Below are 18,814 nucleotides of genomic sequence, written 5' to 3' on the forward strand. Positions count from 1 at the left end.
TTCCCACTCGAGCCAGAACCCTCCCCAGGAAGGAAAACAGCTGTGGAGTCATTTTGGCCCCAGCGCTGGTTCTGAAAGCCTGGCGGCTCCTACAGCCTCTACGGTGTGAAGAGGGAGGTCCCTTTTGACAGAGCTTTCCGGCTCTCAGATCTAAGCTGTTGTTTCACTGTCAGCTGTGTCTCTTCCGTTGCAGCCAGGTGGGCCACACTGCTCCAAAGGAGTTCACAAGCTGAGTTTCAAGGGAGGAATTGAGAGGACAGGGATGGCTACAACGTGCTGCAAACTGAGTGAGGGTCCCCACAATCCTCAGCAAAGGTCTGTGGTGTGCAAGTGGGGAGTAGAGGGCCCCCAAGTTCCAAAGGAAGGGAGGTACTCGGGAGCTAAAGCCCTGGCTGCTGTGGTAGCAGCTGCGGATGGCAGCTCGTCCACAGTGCACTTCGAATGAGGTCATATGAGCGGGACTCTGGAAATGGCTCCGAAATCAAGAGAAAGGGGTCAGGGTATGTGGGAATCCGGCGGGGGTGGGGAGTGGATGAAGGAAGGTGTCCTTCCTCTCTCCAGTGCAATTTGGTTTGGTGAGACTCAAAGCTAACAGATGGCACTTCCCAAGTCAGGCCCCCGCAGGAATCGTGGTGGGCTGCGTGCCTCGGCCCCTGCCACAGGGACAAGCCACACCAGTGGCCTCCCTGAGCTCCAATGTCCGGATCTGGGGTTTCTGTCTGGGTGTACACCTCCTTCCTGTGGCCAAGTTCCCCCCTTCTCTGAGCACCAGCTTCATCACTTCAACATCAACGTACCTTGGCACGTTGGCTTTGTGGCACGTAGTGCCAACATCACAGCAAGGTGGTGATGGTAACACAGTATAACCAGAGTTACACAACAGTGATCCCAGATTGCAACAATGATGAAAAAGTTAACTAATCCCAACTTAACCAACAAAAATACAGGAAACCATACAAAAAATAAAACATCACCAGAAAGGTGGAAACAAACCAAATGCAAAGCAGTTCAGGGGAAAGGAACTCCATGTGCCCTGGGGGCAGACCGAGTTGCCGGCATCCACGGTGAGCAGACAGGGATGGAGGCTGCAGAGCCGACCGCTCCCCTGGACGTGGTGTTTCCGGCAAGGGCTCTGGGTCTCTGTCCAGAGCGGGGGCTCTTTCTCCCTGCAGGGCTGGGTGAGTGATCGTGGGCGTCTGGGTGTTGCGCGGGAGCCAGGGCAGGCTCTCCCTGCCGAGGCAGTTACTCCTCCTCTACTTCGGGTTCTCTTGCCAAAGCCCGAGCAGGTAGAGGTGCACGTGGAGGTGGAGGTTCTCGCTGAGGGGGTGGGACATCAGTGCCTGGGGCTGGGGGTCCTGCAGGCATGGAGATCCGATCTGCCCGGTGTGCTTGCGAGTACCCAGCTGGCCTGGTGTCTCTGGGAGGGCAAGTCTCGCTTCTCCATCTGCCCTCGGTGGATCCCTGGGTCCTTCACCTGGAGCCACCACCTCTTTAGGGACAGGTCTGGGAAGTGGACCCTGGTTCCAGTTGGAGGCCAGTGCTAGAGCTGGGGGAGAAGCAAAGTTTGCCCACAGGCCAGCCTTGGCATGTGCGTATCCCGGGAAAGAAAGCTTCCAAGAGATTCCCAAAGAATACCCGGCGTCGGATGTCTTTTGGGACTGAAGTGTGCAAGATGGGGGGCGGGGGGTGTGAGGCCAGCGCTTGCTGCAGGCCCAGCAGCAGCTTTCGGGGACTCGCCCCTGTGTAGCTCTGCACCCCCTCCCCACACACTCCCGTGCACCAGCCCCAGCGTCCTCACCTCTGTGCTCTGGCGTGCTGGGCTCCAGGTCCTCCTGGTGCCTCAGAGGCCGGGGTTCTCTGGACTCTGGGTCGGAGCCGGGTGTGCTGAGCTCCGTGGCAGCCTCAGACTGGGCCGCCGGCTGTATCCTGGGCGGTGTCTCGGCAGCAGGCCTTCCCCACCTCCGCGTCTCCCCCGGTGGGGCTGATGCCTCCGTGGGCACGCTGACCTGGAGCCTGCACTGGGCCTCACGGGCGGGCGGGTGGTGCTCCGACCCCTCCCTCTGGGAGCTGGATGGGGTGTCCCCGTCCTCGGCCTCATCACGTGGGAAGCTCTGCAACGACAGTGACCGTCAGCCAGCCATGCTGGGAGTTTTCCGAGCTGGGCCTGGCCAGTGGAGCCGCTGCTTCTGCCTGCTCGAACTTCTCTTCCCAGAAGGCTCAGAGACGTGTGTCTGCTCAGATCCCCACCCGGGAGGAAAGAGACCCATCTGAGGGTGTGAAGTCAGACTGGCGGGCCGGCGCTGCCCACACTCTCCCCATCCCGCCCAGCCTGATCTCCCCTGGGGTGTGGACACAACTTGCCCACAGGCTTCTGACCCCACATCCGCCTGGGCTTCCTTGAGGGGGACACAGCCCGAGAAACCCACATCCCCACACACAGGCAAAGGACCCGGTGTTTCCGGGTGGCATGGGAGAGGTGGCCTGGCCCGGCCTGGGGCTCCCCGTGTTACCTTTCTGTTTCTCCGGGCAAAGGGCCAGAGGCCTCTCGGGGGTGTCCTGAGCCAACGTCGACAGGGTGCCCACTCACACTGCCTGTGAGCTCTCCTGAGGCCCCAGCCTCTGGGCAGGGGCAAACAGCAGAACATCTTGGCAGGAAGTGATCTGGCTGGGGGCTCCTCTCCGCTCTGGAGGCCTGGATACCCGGATTGCGGGTTCTGTTGGGTTCTGTTGCTGGCAGGTGACATCATTTCCTGGGGTTCGTGCTGAGGTCCCTTCCCCAAAACTTCCCAAGGGAATCTCTGGGTTTCTGACTGCTCGATCACGCCCCTTAGGCCATGTGCAGGCACAGTGACACCCACACGGCCCAGCCCACAGCCCTGGGGAGGCCTGTGTGCAGCCAGGGCCTGAGCTCCGAGGACCATGCTGCTCTCAGACAAGGCTCCTTCTTCTCATAAGTGGTGTGGCCCTTGACAACCATATGCCCCTCAGGGTTTCCCCAGTCTCTCCATCTGCAGAGTGGGGGTCATTCTCCCATCTGCTTCCTAGGCCTGTCGGCCTACGAGCAACTCCATGCCTTTCCACCTGGGGCCGATATCACGTGGAGCTCGTGCGCTGAGACTTCAGAAAGAAAGATTCCATCCAGGGCTGACACAGCACAGAATGGGGCAGAACGAGGCCTGGATGCGCCATGGTACCCAGGAAAAGGCACTCCCCCTCCTGACTGTTTTGAGACCCCGCATCCAAGTTGGAGGACCAAAAGGAAGACTCGAAGGTCTCCCTCTCTTATAGAAAAGAGTAGCCAACTTTCTGGTCCTCTGTTTCCATTGAGATTCTGTTGAAGTGTCCCAGCTCGGCTTCTGCAGGTGGCTGAGCTTCTACTGGCTCCCTGCGTTCTTGTCTTTTCCTCTCCAAACCTTCCGTCCTTTTCCCCCTTCTGGGGTGGAAGGGCGCTGTCATTGCTTCTACCTTCGAGACAGATTGAGGAAAAGTCTGGACCATCGACTCCTTTCCTCTCTTTGGTTCCGTGTCTCTCTCTGGCTGTGTCCCTCTCTTTTCCTTTCTCAATTCCGTCTGTGTCTTCCTCTTTCTCTCTCGTGTGTGGATGGATGGATGGATGCTAGGGATGCCTATGTATATGATTAGATGAGGGTTATGTTTTAGGGATAGGTTAGAGGGAGAGAAAGGCTTTAGGTCGGAGTTGGTCATGGGGGAAGGGTCAAGGGTGGTGGTGGTGTTTCTTGGAATCTGAGTGCTGTGCATTCTTCGTCTCTTTCCATATGAACCCCTTCTCAGATACACCACTTGCAAGGAGTCTCTCATGTTCCGTTTCCTATCTTTTGCATTTGTGAATGCTTAGCTTCTCTGTTGTGAAGAGGTTCCATTGGATGGAAACCCAGTGGTGTACTTCGTTTACCTCTTTCCCTTACTTGAAGAGACCCATTTCGACCTCCGCCCAGCAAATGGCAAGGAGACTCTGATGTTAAGGAGCCTTTGACCTACGCTTCTTTCTAGCTATCTCATGACATCAGTCTTTAGGGTGAGGTTTTTCCCCGATATTGAGGTGGTATGAGATCAAAACCAATAGCGTTCTTCAGATGTAGCTGTCTGGTTTTCCCATGGACATTGATTGAAGAGGCTTTCTTGTTCCCATTTGGATATTCTCCCCGTCTGTGTCAGAGATGAGTTGACCATGGATGCTGGGGTTTGTTTCTGGACCCTCAACTTTATTCCATCGATGTGGATCTGTGTGTGTTGTTGTATTCCCAATAGCATACTGTCCTGCTGATGCTGCTGCGGCTAAGTCACTTCAGTCGTGTCTGACTCTGCATGACCCCATGGCCTGCAGCCTACCAGGCTCCTCCATCCAGGACATTTTCCAGGCAAGAGTACTGGAGTGGGTCGCCATTGCCTTCTCCGATACTCTCCTGAGGATCCTAGTTTGGTCGTCTAATTTCCTTTCACACAACCTTGGATGTCCGTATCGGGGCTTTTTCGTCGGATTGTATTGACAATGTAGGCTCTTTTCTGTTTCCGTACCCCTTTTGCAATTCTTTGTTCGGTGCGAAAATGCATTGGCATTTTGCGAGGAATAGCATGGAAGCTGTGGATTGCCATGTGGGGCTGTGACATGATTTTCCCAATAGGAATTCTTTCAAGCCCTGAGCACAGCTTCTCTTTCCAGTGATTGGTGTGGGCTTGATCTTCCTCCTTCCATCTCTCGCCGTTTTGTGAGAACAGGTCCATCCTTCCCTTCTGGGGTAGATGGACTCGTGGGTATCACTTCAGTGAATGGCATTGGCAGTGGGGGTGATAATTCCCTTCTCATTGGAAGACTTTGCTGTGAGTATTAGAAATGCAAGTGACTTCTCTTCCCCTTCCTCCCTGTCCATGTCTCAGAGCCACCGGGAAACAGAGGCCTCATCCACGGTCACACAGGCCTGAGGGGGTGCAACTAGACTGTTGTTTCTTCAGGCCCTCAGTGCTGGACATCATCCGGGATACTCTGTGTGTGTCTTCCTCCGTCTGGTGTCCCTTCAGACCTTTCCCTAGTTTTCACAGGCTTGTTGTGTTGGCGTTCTTTGTCTGTTTGGAGACACATCCTTGATAAGCTTTGTGTTTCCACTCATTCGTCTCGCGATGTATGACCTGTCTTTTGCTTTTGTCATGAGGTCTTTCCCACAGTAGATATCTTTGATTTTGCAAAGTCCACTGTATTCTCTGGGTTTTTTTTGTGGACTGCCTTTTAGTTTTGTGTGTGAAGACTCAAAGCACGTGTCCGGTTTCTGCTCATTGTTCTTCTAGATTTGTGACAAGTTTTCATGGAAAGTTTGTCTAGGGATAACTGGAAGTGAACTCGGTGTAAGGTGTCAAGTCTCCATCTCCATTCATGTCATCCCCTGCAGTTTCCAATTCCCTGTTCCTGAGTGGTTTTGGAGACCTTGTGGGAAGGTTGGTTGCATTGGAGTTTGCATTTCCACCTTGATTCGATTCACACTGTTCTGCCCTCAGGGACACTGTCAAGGGGGAGTGAGGAGCAGCCTGCACTTCCAGCAGTGACCACACGGTGGGGCGAGTGCTGCTCTCCCCTCTGGGAGCCCCAGGCCACAGGCATCCCAGTGAGGAGCCAGCTCTGTGCTCAGCTGAAAGGAGTTAGTTAGTCTCTCAGGAGCCTCTGAGCCCTTGCCTTTGGATCACCCAGGGTGGGCATTTACTGGGACAGAAAAAATTGCCCTGAATTCCATGGACGGAAGAGCCTGGCTGTGTAGAGTTCGTGAGTTGCCGTGAATCAGACACAACTGAGGACACAAAAATTCAATAGATTAAAACACTTTTTGGGGGTGGGGGGGAGTGAAAGAGGGTGATGTGGGTTTTTTTGTCTTATATAACAGCCAAGGGAAATCTAGTTTAAACCTAAATTCACATAGATGGGAAAGGTATATCTCTCCGTCACCCTATTTAAAAAAAAAAAACCTACTAAACTTTTCTGAAAGTTTATTTAGTAGCTTCCTTGAGCAGTTTACTGTGGAGCATTTTTTTTTTTTTTCTGTGACATTGGCCTCATTAAAAAGTACGGTTTGCCTTTACTGGATAATTTTGTTCATTGGTTTCTTAGGGAACCTTGGTAATATTTGAGTTTCCTGGGGAGTATGGTCACATGACCTGGCCCTGGCCAATCGGTGCGTTCCACCTCCCTGGCCACTGTGATTGGCTCCGGGCTGGGGCAGTGCCCAATCGGGGCCCAGGGCCGGGCCTCCCGTTGGAAGCCAGGGGAAGACGAGCTCTCGTCCTGCTGGGGTAGGGGAAGGGGTGGGGCCGGGGCAGGTCAGGCTCCAGCAGTGGGAGGGGCTTGAGGTCCGCCTGCGGCAGTTGGTGACGTTCCTGCTCCCCTCAGGGCAGAGCCGCCGGCCTGAGAATGAGGGCGCTGCTGAGCCCAGGGGCTGGGATGGCCCGTTGCTGCTGTGGTCCCAGAGCTCCACCCGAGACCTGAGGGAAGCCGTCTGCCCGTGAGTCCTCTCCCACTTGTCTGTCAGCTTGTTTGAAGCATGCTGGGTTTTCTGCCCAGCTGGCTAAGGGGAGTCCCTGGAAATGCAAGGGTGTGGGTTTTGGCAGACTTCAGGGAAGACATGCCAGATGAGCCTGGGAGACTCCAGGTTAATCTGGATTCAGGAGATATCTCTTCGGGCCAGCTAGTAATTGTAGGATAAGCCTAATGAGCCTTCAGAGGATGAAGAGAGTAACGTGCCAAGGTAGCAATCGATGTCCTCATTCGAGAGGATGAAGCTGGTGCTCAGAGAAGGGGGGAACTTGGCCACAGCAAGGAGGTGTGCACCCAGACAGGACCCCCCAGATCCGGCCATTGGAGCTCAGGGAGGCCACTGGTGTGGCTTGTCCCTGTGGCAGGGGCCGAGGCAGGCAGCCCACCCTGATTCCTGCGGGGGCCTGACTTGGGAAGTGCCATCTGGTAGCTTTGAGACTCACCAAACCAAATTGCACTGGAGAGAGGAGGGACACCTTCCTTCATCCACCCCCCACCCCCGCCAGATTCCCACATACCCTGACCCCTTTCTCTTGATTTCGGAGCCATTTCCAGAGTCCCGCTCATATGACCTCATTCGAAGTGCACTGTGGACGAGCTGCCATCTGCAGCTGCTACCACAGCAGCCAAGGGCTTTAGCTCCCGACTACCTCCCTTCCTTTGGAACTTGGGGGCCCTCTACTCCCCACTTGCACACCACAGACCTTTGCTGAGGATTGTGGGGACCCTCACTCAGTTTGCAGCACGTTGTAGCCATCCCTGTCCTCCCTTGAAACTCAGCTTGTGAGCTCCTGTGGAGCAGCGTGGCCCACCTGGCTGCAACGGAAGAGACACAGCTGACAGTGAAACAACAGCTTAGATCTGAGAGCCGGAAAGCTCTGTCAAAAGGGATCTCCCTCTTCACACCGTAGAGGCTGTAGGAGCCGCCAGGCTTTCGGAACCAGTGCTGGGGCCAAAATGACTCCACAGCTGTTTTCCTTCCTGGGGAGGGTTCTGGCTCGAGCGGGAATGGCTCAAGTCTCCTAAGGTTCTGAAAGCCCACTGTGTGCAGATTCACGGTACACAGAGAGGAAAAGGTGGAGTCCTACCCTGGAGGTGGTCACAGCTCACGGATGAGCCAGGCAGGCAGGCAGGCAGGGCATGAGAACACCTGAGCTGCCTTCATGAGTGAATGGTGTGGGGGCAGAGGAAGAGAAGCCGGTCTGCTCCCTCGTGTGGTGCCCAGGGCAGGTTGTCCCCAGAGGAAAACCTTACGACAGTGAGGACTATCACTGCTGTTTCCCAAGGGGTTCCGTCGGTGCGTGTCTTCCCCGGAGCGGTCAGGCCGTCTCTCAAGTACACTGGCCATGGGCATTGCCTCTCCTTGGAACTTCCCATGTGTTTCTCTTTTTTATGGAACAGTGATTTTCTAGAGTGGTTCTGGGCCACAAGGATGTTGGGTCATTTTCTAGCCTTCTGTCATGAAGAACGCTTTCCTGGGCATGGGGGTGGTTTGTTGTTCCAGCTCCCTTTCTTGGCTTCTTTTGGGAGCTGGTGCAACAAGAGGAGCTCAGCCTCTGCCTTCTGGCTGAGATGTCACCCTTCAAACAGCAATGCCTGCCTGGAGATAATGATGGCAGTTGCCAAAAGGGCTTCGTTTGGCACATGGTATCTTGAAAGGACGTACACCGTCCTTTCAGCTATCAAAGGCTAGTTCAAATGACATAAAAATGAGAACTCTCCAATGGAGTCTTACAGTAGGTGGAGAGTCCGAAAAACACTCCTTCAGTCATTTCACTGAGAGTCATTGATTGGGGACACCAAGAATATAGGAAGGAATGCAGAAAGAAAAGATGAAATTGTGTTCAGGATCGGGGGGAGGGATGAACAGGGCGTGCTTGCCTTGAATCCAGGCTTTGTTGGGGGGTGGGGCATAAAGATCGAACGGGTCTGAAACTACAAAGTGGTGATGGTAACACAGTATCACCAGAGTTACACAACAGTGATCCCAGATTGCAACAATGATGAAAAAGTTTACTAATCCCAACTTAACCAACAAAAATACAGGAAACCATACAAAAAATAAAACATTACCAGAAAGGTGGAAACAAACCAAATGCAAAGCAGTTCAGGGGAAAGGAACTCCATGTCCCCTGGGGGCAGACCGAGTTGCCGGCATCCACGGTGAGCAGACAGGGATGGAGGCTGCAGAGCCGACCGCTCCCCTGGACGTGGTGTTTCCGGCAAGGGCTCTGGGTCTCTGTCCAGAGCGGGGGCTCTTTCTCCCTGCAGGGCTGGGTGAGTGATCGTGGGCATCTGGGTGTTGCGCGGGAGCCAGGGCAGGCTCTCCCTGCCGAGGCGGTGACTCCTCCTCTGCCTCGGGTTCTCTTGCCAAAGCCCGAGCAGGTAGAGGTGCACGTGGAGGTGGAGGTTCTCGCTGAGGGGGTGGGACATCAGTGCCTGGGGCTGGGGGTCCTGCAGGCACGGAGATCCGATCTGCCCGGTGTGCTGGCCAGTACCCAGCTGGCCTGGTGTCTCTGCGAGGGCAAGTCTCGGTTCTCCATCTGCCCTCGGTGGATCCCTGGGTCCTTCAACTGGAGCCACCACCTCTTTAGGGACAGGTCTGGGAAGTGGAGCCTGGTTCCAGTTGGAGGCCAGTGCTAGAGTTGGGGGAGAAGCAAAGTTTGCCCACAGGCCAGCCTTGGCATGTGCGTACCCCGGGACAGAAACCTTCCAAGAGGTTCCCAAAGAATACCCAGCGTCAGATGTCTTTTGGGACTGAAGTGTGCAAGATGGGGGGCGGGGGGTGTGAGGCCAGCGCTTGCTGCAGGCCCAGCAGCAGCTTTCGGGGACTCGTCCCTGTGTAGCTCAGCACCCCTCCCCACACACTCCCGTGCACCAGCCCCATCGTCCTCACCTCTGTGCTCTGGCGTGCTGGGCTCCAGGTCCTCCTGGTGCCTCAGAGGCCGGGGTTCTCTGGACTCTGGGTCGGAGCCGGGTGTGCTGAGCTCCGTGGCAGCCTCAGACTGGGCCGCCGGCTGTATCCTGGGCGGTGTCTCGGCAGCAGGCCTTCCCCACCTCCGCGTCTCCCCCGGTGGGGCTGATGCCTCCGTGGGCACGCTGAGCTGGAGCCTGCACTGGGCCTCACGGGCGGGCGGGTGGTGCTCCGACCCCTCCCTCTGGGAGCTGGCTGGGGTGTCCCCGTCCTCGGCCTCATCACGTGGGAAGCTCTGCAACGACAGTGACCGTCAGCCAGCCATGCTGGGAGTTTTCCGAGCTGGGCCTGGCCAGTGGAGCCGCTGCTTCTGCCTGCTCGAACTTCTCTTCCCAGAAGGGTCAGAGACGTGTGTCTGCTCAGATCCCCACCCGGGAGGAAAGAGACCCATCTGAGGGTGTGAGGTCAGCCTGGCGGGCTGGCGCTGCCCACACTCTCCTCATCCCGCCCAGCCTGCTCTGCCCCGGGGTGTGGACACAACTTGTCCACAGGCTTCTGACCCCACATCCGCCTGGGCTTCCTTGAGGGGGACACAGCCCGAGAAACCCGCATCCCCACACACAGGCAAAGGACCCGGTGTTTCCGGGTGGCATGGGAGAGGTGGCCTGGCCCGGCCTCGGCCTCCCCTTGTTACCTTTCTGTTTCTCCTGGCAAAGGGCCAGAGGCCTCTCGGGGGTGTCCTGAGCCAACGTCGACAGGGTGCCCACTCACACTGCCTGTGAGCTCTCCTGAGGCCCCGGCCTCTGGGCAGGGGCAAACAGCAGAACATCTTGGCAGCAAGTGATCTGGCTGGGGGCTCCTCTCCGCTCTGGAGGCCTGGATACCCGGATTGCGGGTTCTGTTGGGTTCTGTTGCCGGCAGGTGACATCATTTCCTGGGGTTCGTGCTGAGGTCCCTTCCCCAAAACTTCCCAAGGGAATCTCTGGGTTTCTGACTGCTCGATCACCCCCCTTAGGCCATGTGCAGGCACAGTGACACCCACACGGCCCAGCCCACAGCCCTGGGGAGGCCTGGGTTCAGCCAGGGCCTGAGCTCCGAGGACCATGCTGCTCTCAGACCAGGCTCCTTCTTCTCATAAGTGGTGTGGCCCTTGACAACCATATGCCCCTCAGGGTTTCCCCAGTCTCTCCATCTGCAGAGTGGGGGTCATTCTCCCATCTGCTTCCTAGGCCTGTCGGCCTACGAGCAGCTCCATGCCTTTCCACCTGGGGCCGATATCACGTGGAGCTCGAGCGCTGAGACTTCAGAAAGAGAGATTCCATCCAGGGCTGATACAGCACAGAATGGGGCAGAACGAGGCCTGGATGCGCCGTGGTACCCAGGAAAAGGCACTCCCCCTCCTGACTGTTTTGAGACCCCGCATCCAAGTTGGAGGACCGAAAGGAAGACTCGAAGGTCTCCCTCTCTTATAGAAAAGAGTAGCCAACTTTCTGGTCCTCTGTTTCCATTGAGATTCTGTTGAAGTGTCCCAGCTCGGCTTCTGCGGGTGGCTGAGCTTCTACTGGCTCCCTGCGTTCTTGTCTTTTCCTCTCCAAACCTTCCGTCCTTTTCCCCCTTCTGGGGTGGAAGGGCGCTGTCATTGCTTCTACCTTCGAGACAGATTGAGGAAAAGTCTGGACCATCGACTCCTTTCCTCTCTTTGGTTCCGTGTCTCTCTCTGGCTGTGTCCCTCTCTTTTCCTTTCTCAATTCCGTCTGTGTCTTCCTCTTTCTCTCTCGTGTGTGGATGGATGGACGGATGCTAGGGATGCACATGTATATGATTAGATGAGGGTTATGTTTTAGGGATAGGTTAGAGGGAGAGAAAGGCTTTAGGTCAGAGTTGGTCATGGGGGAAGGGTCAAGGGTGGTGGTGGTGTTTCTTGGAATCTGAGTGCTGTGCATTCTTCGTCTCTTTCCATATGAACCCCTTCTCAGATACACCACTTGCAAGGAGTCTCTCGTGTTCCGTTTCCTATCTTTTGCATTTGTGAATGCTTAGCTTCTCTGTTGTGAAGAGGTTCCATTGGATGGAAACCCAGTGGTGTACTTCGTTTACCTCTTTCCCTTACTTGAAGAGACCCATTTCGACCTCCGCCCAGCAAATGGCAAGGAGACTCTGATGTTAAGGAGCCTTTGACCTACGCTTCTTTCTAGCTATCTCATGACATCAGTCTTTAGGGTGAGGTTTTTCCCCGATATTGAGGTGGTATGAGATCAAAACCAATAGCGTTCTTCAGATGTAGCTGTCTGGTTTTCCCATGGACATTGATTGAAGAGGCTTTCCTGTTCCCATTTGGATATTCTCCCCGTCTGTGTCAGAGATGAGTTGACCATGGATGCTGGGGTTTGTTTCTGGACCCTCAACTTTATTCCATCGATCTGGATCTGTGTGTGTTGTTGTATTCCCAATAGCATACTGTCCTGCTGCTGCTGCTGCTGCGGCTAAGTCACTTCAGTCGTGTCTGACTCTGCATGACCCCATGGCCTGCAGCCTACCAGGCTCCTCCGTCCAGGACATTTTCCAGCAAGAGTACTGGAGTGGGTCGCCATTGCCTTCTCCGATACTCTCCTGAGGATCCTAGTTTGGTCGTCTAATTTCCTTTCACACAACCTTGGATGTCCGTATCGGGGCTTTTTCGTCGGATTGTATTGACAATGTAGGCTCCTTTCTGTTTCCGTACCCCCTTTGCAATTCTTTGTTCGGTGCGAAAATGCATTGGCATTTTGGGAGGAATAGCATGGAAGCTGTGGATTGCCATGTGGGGCTGTGACCTGATTTTCCCAATAGGAATTCTTTCAAGCCCTGAGCACAGCTTCTCTTTCCAGTGATTGGTGTGGGCTTGATCTTCCTCCTTCCATCTCTCGCTGTTTTGTGAGAACAGGTCCATCCTTCCCTTCTGGGGTAGATGGACTCGTGGGTATCACTTCAGTGAATGGCATTGGCAGTGGGGGTGATAATTCCCTTCTCATTGGAAGACTTTGCTGTGAGTATTAGAAATGCAAGTGACTTCTCTTCCCCTTCCTCCCTGTCCATGTCTCAGAGCCACCGGGAAACAGAGGCCTCATCCACGGTCACACAGGCCTGAGGGGGTGCAACTAGACTGTTGTTTCTTCAGGCCCTCAGTGCTGGACATCATCCGGGATACTCTGTGTGTGTCTTCCTCCGTCTGCTGTCCCTTCAGACCTTTCCCTAGTTTTCACAGGCTTGTTGTGTTGGCGTTCTTTGTCTGTTTGGAGACACATCCTTGATAAGCTTTGTGTTTCCACTCATTCGTCTCGCGATGTATGACCTGTCTTTTGCTTTTGTCATGAGGTCTTTCCCACAGTAGATATCTTTGATTTTGCAAAGTCCACTGTATTCTCTGGGTTTTTTTTGTGGACTGCCTTTTAGTTTTGTGTGTGAAGACTCAAAGCACGTGTCCGGTTTCTGCTCATTGTTCTTCTAGATTTGTGACAAGTTTTCATGGAAAGTTTGTCTAGGGATAACTGGAAGTGAACTCGGTGTAAGGTGTCAAGTCTCCATCTCCATCATGTCATCCCCTGCAGTTTCCAATTCCCTGTTCCTGAGTGGTTTTGGAGACCTTGTGGGAAGGTTGGTTGCATTGGAGTTTGCATTTCCACCTTGATTCGATTCACACTGTTCTGCCCTCAGGGACACTGTCAAGGGGGAGTGAGGAGCAGCCTGCACTTCCAGCAGTGACCACACGGTGGGGCGAGTGCTGCTCTCCCCTCTGGGAGCCCCAGGCCACAGGCATCCCAGTGAGGAGCCAGCTCTGTGCTCAGCTGAAAGGAGTTAGTTAGTCTCTCAGAAGCCTCTGAGCCCTTGCCTTTGGATCACCCAGGGTGGGCATTTACTGGGACAGAAAAAATTGCCCTGAATTCCATGGACGGAAGAGCCTGGCTGTGTAGAGTTCGTGAGTTGCCGTGAATCAGACACAACTGAGGACACAAAAATTCAATAGATTAAAACACTTTTTGGGGGTGGGGGGGAGTGAAAGAGGGTGATGTGGGTTTTTTTGTCTTATATAACAGCCAAGGGAAATCTAGTTTAAACCTAAATTCACATAGATGGGAAAGGTATATCTCTCCGGCACCCTATTTAAAAAAAAAAAACCTACTAAACTTTTCTGAAAGTTTATTTAGTAGCTTCCTTGAGCAGTTTACTGTGGAGCATTTTTTTTTTTTTTTTCTGTGACATTGGCCTCATTAAAAAGTACGGTTTGCCTTTACTGGATAATTTTGTTCATTGGTTTCTTAGGGAACCTTGGTAATATTTGAGTTTCCTGGGGAGTATGGTCACATGACCTGGCCCTGGCCAATCGGTGCGTTCCACCTCCCTGGCCACTGTGATTGGCTCCGGGCTGGGGCAGTGCCCAATCGGGGCCGAGGGCCAGGCCTCCCGTTGGAAGCCAGGGGAAGACGAGCTCTCGTCCTGCTGGGGTAGGGGAAGGGGTGGGGCCGGGGCAGGTCAGGCTCCAGCAGTGGGAGGGGCTTGAGGTCCGCCTGCGGCAGTTGGTGACGTTCCTGCTCCCCTCAGGGCAGAGCCGCCGGCCTGAGAATGAGGGCGCTGCTGAGCCCAGGGGCTGGGATGGCCCGTTGCTGCTGTGGTCCCAGAGCTCCACCCGAGACCTGAGGGAAGCCGTCTGCCCGTGAGTCCTCTCCCACTTGTCTGTCAGCTTGTTTGAAGCATGCTGGGTTTTCTGCCCAGCTGGCTAAGGGGAGTCCCTGGAAATGCAAGGGTGTGGGTTTTGGCAGACTTCAGGGAAGACATGCCAGATGAGCCTGGGAGACTCCAGGTTAATCTGGATTCAGGAGATATCTCTTCGGGCCAGCTAGTAATTGTAGGATAAGCCTAATGAGCCTTCAGAGGATGAAGAGAGTAACGTGCCAAGGTAGCAATCGATGTCCTCATTCGAGAGGATGAAGCTGGTGCTCAGAGAAGGGGGGAACTTGGCCACAGCAAGGAGGTGTGCACCCAGACAGGACCCCCCAGATCCGGCCATTGGAGCTCAGGGAGGCCACTGGTGTGGCTTGTCCCTGTGGCAGGGGCCGAGGCAGGCAGCCCACCCTGATTCCTGCGGGGGCCTGACTTGGGAAGTGCCATCTGGTAGCTTTGAGACTCACCAAACCAAATTGCACTGGAGAGAGGAGGGACACCTTCCTTCATCCACCCCCCACCCCCGCCGGATTCCCACATACCCTGACCCCTTTCTCTTGATTTCGGAGCCATTTCCAGAGTCCCGCTCATATGACCTCATTCGAAGTGCACTGTGGACGAGCTGCCATCTGCAGCTGCTACCACAGCAGCCAAGGGCTTTAGCTCCCGACTACCTCCCTTCCTTTGGAACTTGGGGGCCCTCTACTCCCCACTTGCACAGCACAGACCTTTGCTGAGGATTGTGGGGACCCTCACTCAGTTTGCAGCACGTTGTAGCCATCCCTGTCCTCCCTTGAAACTCAGCTTGTGAGCTCCTTTGGAGCAGCGTGGCCCACCTGGCTGCAACGGAAGACACAGCTGACAGTGAAACAACAGCTTAGATCTGAGAGCCGGAAAGCTCTGTCAAAAGGGACCTCCCTCTTCACACCGTAGAGGCTGTAGGAGCCGCCAGGCTTTCGGAACCAGTGCTGGGGCCAAAATGACTCCACAGCTGTTTTCCTTCCTGGGGAGGGTTCTGGCTCGAGCGGGAATGGCTCAAGTCTCCTAAGGTTCTGAAAGCCCACTGTGTGCAGATTCACGGTACACAGAGAGGAAAAGGTGGAGTCCTACCCTGGAGGTGGTCACAGCTCACGGATGAGCCAGGCAGGCAGGCAGGCAGGGCATGAGAACACCTGAGCTGCCTTCATGAGTGAATGGTGTGGGGGCAGAGGAAGAGAAGCCGGTCTGCTCCCTCGTGTGGTGCCCAGGGCAGGTTGTCCCCAGAGGAAACCCTTACGACGGTGAGGACTATCACTGCTGTTTCCCAAGGGGTTCCGTCGGTGCGTGTCTTCCCCGGAGCGGTCAGGCCGTCTCTCAAGTACACTGGCCATGGGCATTGCCTCTCCTTGGAACTTCCCATGTGTTTCTCTTTTTTATGGAACAGTGATTTTCTAGAGTGGTTCTGGGCCACAAGGATGTTGGGTCATTTTCTAGCCTTCTGTCATGAAGAACGCTTTCCTGGGCATGGGGGTGGTTTGTTGTTCCAGCTCCCTTTCTTGGCTTCTTTTGGGAGCTGGTGCAACAAGAGGAGCTCAGCCTCTGCCTTCTGGCTGAGATGTCACCCTTCAAACAGCAATGCCTGCCTGGAGATAATGATGGCAGTTGCCAAAAGGGCTTCGTTTGGCACATGGTATCTTGAAAGGACGTACACCGTCCTTTCAGCTATCAAAGGCTAGTTCAAATGACATAAAAATGAGAACTCTCCAATGGAGTCTTACAGTAGGGGGAGAGTCCGAAAAACACTCCTTCAGTCATTTCACTGACAGTCATTGATTGGGGACACCAAGAATATAGGAAGGAATGCAGAAAGAAAAGATGAAATTGTGTTCAGGATCGGGGGGAGGGATGAACAGGGCGTGCTTGCCTTGAATCCAGGCTTTGTTGGGGGGTGGGCCATAAAGATCGAACGGGTCTGAAACTACAAAGTGGTGATGGTAACACAGTATCACCAGAGTTACACAACAGTGATCCCAGATTGCAACAATGATGAAAAAGTTTACTAATCCCAACTTAAAAAACAAAAATACAGGAAACCATACAAAAAATAAAACATCACCAGAAAGGTGGAAAGAAACCAAATGCAAAGCAGTTCAGGGGAAAGGAACTCCATGTCCCCTGGGGGCAGACCGAGTTGCCGGCATCCACGGTGAGCAGACAGGGATGGAGGCTGCAGAGCCGACCGCTCCCCTGGACGTGGTGTTTCCGGCAAGGGCTCTGGGTCTCTGTCCAGAGCGGGGGCTCTTTCTCCCTGCAGGGCTGGGTGAGTGATCGTGGGCATCTGGGTGTTGCGCGGGAGCCAGGGCAGGCTCTCCCTGCCGAGGCGGTGACTCCTCCTCTGCCTCGGGTTCTCTTGCCAAAGCCCGAGCAGGTAGAGGTGCACGTGGAGGTGGAGGTTCTCGCTGAGGGGGTGGGACATCAGTGCCTGGGGCTGGGGGTCCTGCAGGCACGGAGATCCGATCTGCCCGGTGTGCTGGCCAGTACCCAGCTGGCCTGGTGTCTCTGCGAGGGCAAGTCTCGCTTCTCCATCTGCCCTCGGTGGATCCCTGGGTCCTGCACCTGGAGCCACCACCTCTTTAGGGACAGGTCTGGGAAGTGGAGCCTGGTTCCAGTTGGAGGCCAGTGCTAGAGTTGGGGGAGAAGCAAAGTTTGCCCACAGGCCAGCCTTGGCATGTGCGTACCCCGGGACAGAAACCTTCCAAGAGGTTCCCAAAGAATACCCAGCGTCAGATGTCTTTTGGGACTGAAGTGTGCAAGATGGGGGGCGGGGGGTGTGAGGCCAGCGCTTGCTGCAGGCCCAGCAGCAGCTTTCGGGGACTCGTCCCTGTGTAGCTCAGCACCCCTCCCCACACACTCCCGTGCACCAGCCCCAGCGTCCTCACCTCTGTGCTCTGGCGTGCTGGGCTCCAGGTCCTCCTGGTGCCTCAGAGGCCGGGGTTCTCTGGACTCTGGGTCGGAGCCGGGTGTGCTGAGCTCCGTGGCAGCCTCAGACTGGGCCGCCGGCTGTATCCTGGGCGGTGTCTCGGCAGCAGGCCTTCCCCACCTCCGCGTCTCCCCCGGTGGGGCTGATGCCTCCGTGGGCACGCTGACCTGGAGCCTGCACTGGGCCTCACGGGCGGGCGGGTGGTGCTCCGACCCCTCCCTCTGGGAGCTGGATGGGGTGTCCCCGTCCTCGGCCTCATCACGTGGGAAGCTCTGCAACGACAGTGACCGTCAGCCAGCCATGCTGGGAGTTTTCCGAGCTGGGCCTGGCCAGTGGAGCCGCTGCTTCTGCCTGCTCGAACTTCTCTTCCCAGAAGGGTCAGAGACGTGTGTCTGCTCAGATCCCCACCCGGGAGGAAAGAGACCCATCTGAGGGTGTGAGGTCAGCCTGGGTGGCCGGCGCTGCCCACACTCTCCCCATCCCGCCCAGCCTGCTCTCCCCTGGGGGGTGGACACAACTTGTCCACAGGCTTCTGACCCCACATCCGCCTGGGCTTCCTTGAGGGGGACACAGCCCGAGAAACCCGCATCCCCACACACAGGCAAAGGACCCGGTGTTTCCGGGTGGCATGGGAGAGGTGGCCTGGCCCGGCCTGGGGCTCCCCGTGTTACCTTTCTGTTTCTCCGGGCAAAGGGCCAGAGGCCTCTCGGGGGTGTCCTGAGCCAACGTCGACAGGGTGCCCACGCACACTGCCTGTGAGCTCTCCTGAGGCCCCGGCCTCTGGGCAGGGGCAAACAGCAGAACATCTTGGCAGCAAGTGATCTGGCTGGGGGCTCCTCTCCGCTCTGGAGGCCTGGATACCCGGATTGCGGGTTCTGTTGGGTTCTGTTGCCGGCAGGTGACATCATTTCCTGGGGTTCGTGCTGAGGTCCCTTCCCCAAAACTTCCCAAGGGAATCTCTGGGTTTCTGACTGCTCGATCACCCCCCTTAGGCCATGTGCAGGCACAGTGACACCCACACGGCCCAGCCCACAGCCCTGGGGAGGCCTGGGTTCAGCCAGGGCCTGAGCTCCGAGGACCATGCTGCTCTCAGACCAGGCTCCTTCTTCTCATAAGTGGTGTGGCCCTTGACAACCATATGCCCCTCAGGGTTTCCCCAGTCTCTCCATCTGCAGAGTGGGGGTCATTCTCCCATCTGCTTCCTAGGCCTGTCGGCCTACGAGCAGCTCCATGCCTTTCCACCTGGGGCCGATATCACGTGGAGCTCGTGCGCTGAGACTTCAGAAAGAAAGATTCCATCCAGGGCTGACACAGCACAGAATGGGGCAGAACGAGGCCTGGATGCGCCGTGGTACCCAGGAAAAGGCACTCCCCCTCCTGACTGTTTTGAGACCCCGCATCCAAGTTGGAGGACCGAAAGGAAGACTCGAAGGTCTCCCTCTCTTATAGAAAAGAGTAGCCAACTTTCTGGTCCTCTGTTTCCATTGAGATTCTGTTGAAGTGTCCCAGCTCGGCTTCTGCGGGTGGCTGAGCTTCTACTGGCTCCCTGCGTTCTTGTCTTTTCCTCTCCAAACCTTCCGTCCTTTTCCCCCTTCTGGGGTGGAAGGGCGCTGTCATTGCTTCTACCTTCGAGACAGATTGAGGAAAAGTCTGGACCATCGACTCCTTTCCTCTCTTTGGTTCCGTGTCTCTCTCTGGCTGTGTCCCT

General features: G+C 55.6%; 2 protein-coding genes and 1 long non-coding RNA gene across 3 annotated transcripts; 1 reads left to right on the top strand and 2 right to left on the bottom strand.

Moving 5' to 3' along the window:
- Positions 1–898: 898 nt before the first annotated feature.
- Positions 899–2,267, bottom strand: LOC145525219 (uncharacterized). The gene is made up of 4 exons (XM_081538044.1): positions 2,264–2,267; positions 2,160–2,164; positions 1,799–2,111; positions 899–1,540 (listed from the first exon to the last, which is right to left on the bottom strand). The coding sequence occupies exons 1-4, from the start codon at positions 2,265–2,267 to the stop codon at positions 1,254–1,256; spliced, it is 609 nt and encodes a 202-aa protein (XP_081394170.1). The 3' UTR covers positions 899–1,253.
- A 4,057-nt stretch (positions 2,268–6,324) lies between these two features.
- On the top strand, positions 6,325–16,210 carry LOC145527685 (uncharacterized). Its single transcript, XR_014069853.1, has 2 exons — positions 6,325–6,503; positions 14,028–16,210. It is a non-coding gene; the product is annotated as an uncharacterized LOC145527685 (long non-coding RNA).
- Positions 16,162–18,493, bottom strand: LOC145527684 (uncharacterized). The gene is made up of 3 exons (XM_081545740.1): positions 17,778–18,493; positions 17,066–17,378; positions 16,162–16,808 (listed from the first exon to the last, which is right to left on the bottom strand). Exons 1-3 carry the CDS (start codon positions 18,186–18,188, stop codon positions 16,186–16,188), a joined length of 1,347 nt encoding a protein of 448 aa, XP_081401866.1. The 5' UTR covers positions 18,189–18,493; the 3' UTR covers positions 16,162–16,185.
- Positions 18,494–18,814: the final 321 nt, after the last annotated feature.

This window comes from Giraffa tippelskirchi, chromosome 11 (genome assembly GCF_054371585.1).
Source record: "Giraffa tippelskirchi isolate mGirTip1 chromosome 11, T2T-mGirTip1v1.2.pri, whole genome shotgun sequence".
Lineage (NCBI taxonomy): Eukaryota > Metazoa > Chordata > Mammalia > Artiodactyla > Giraffidae > Giraffa > Giraffa tippelskirchi.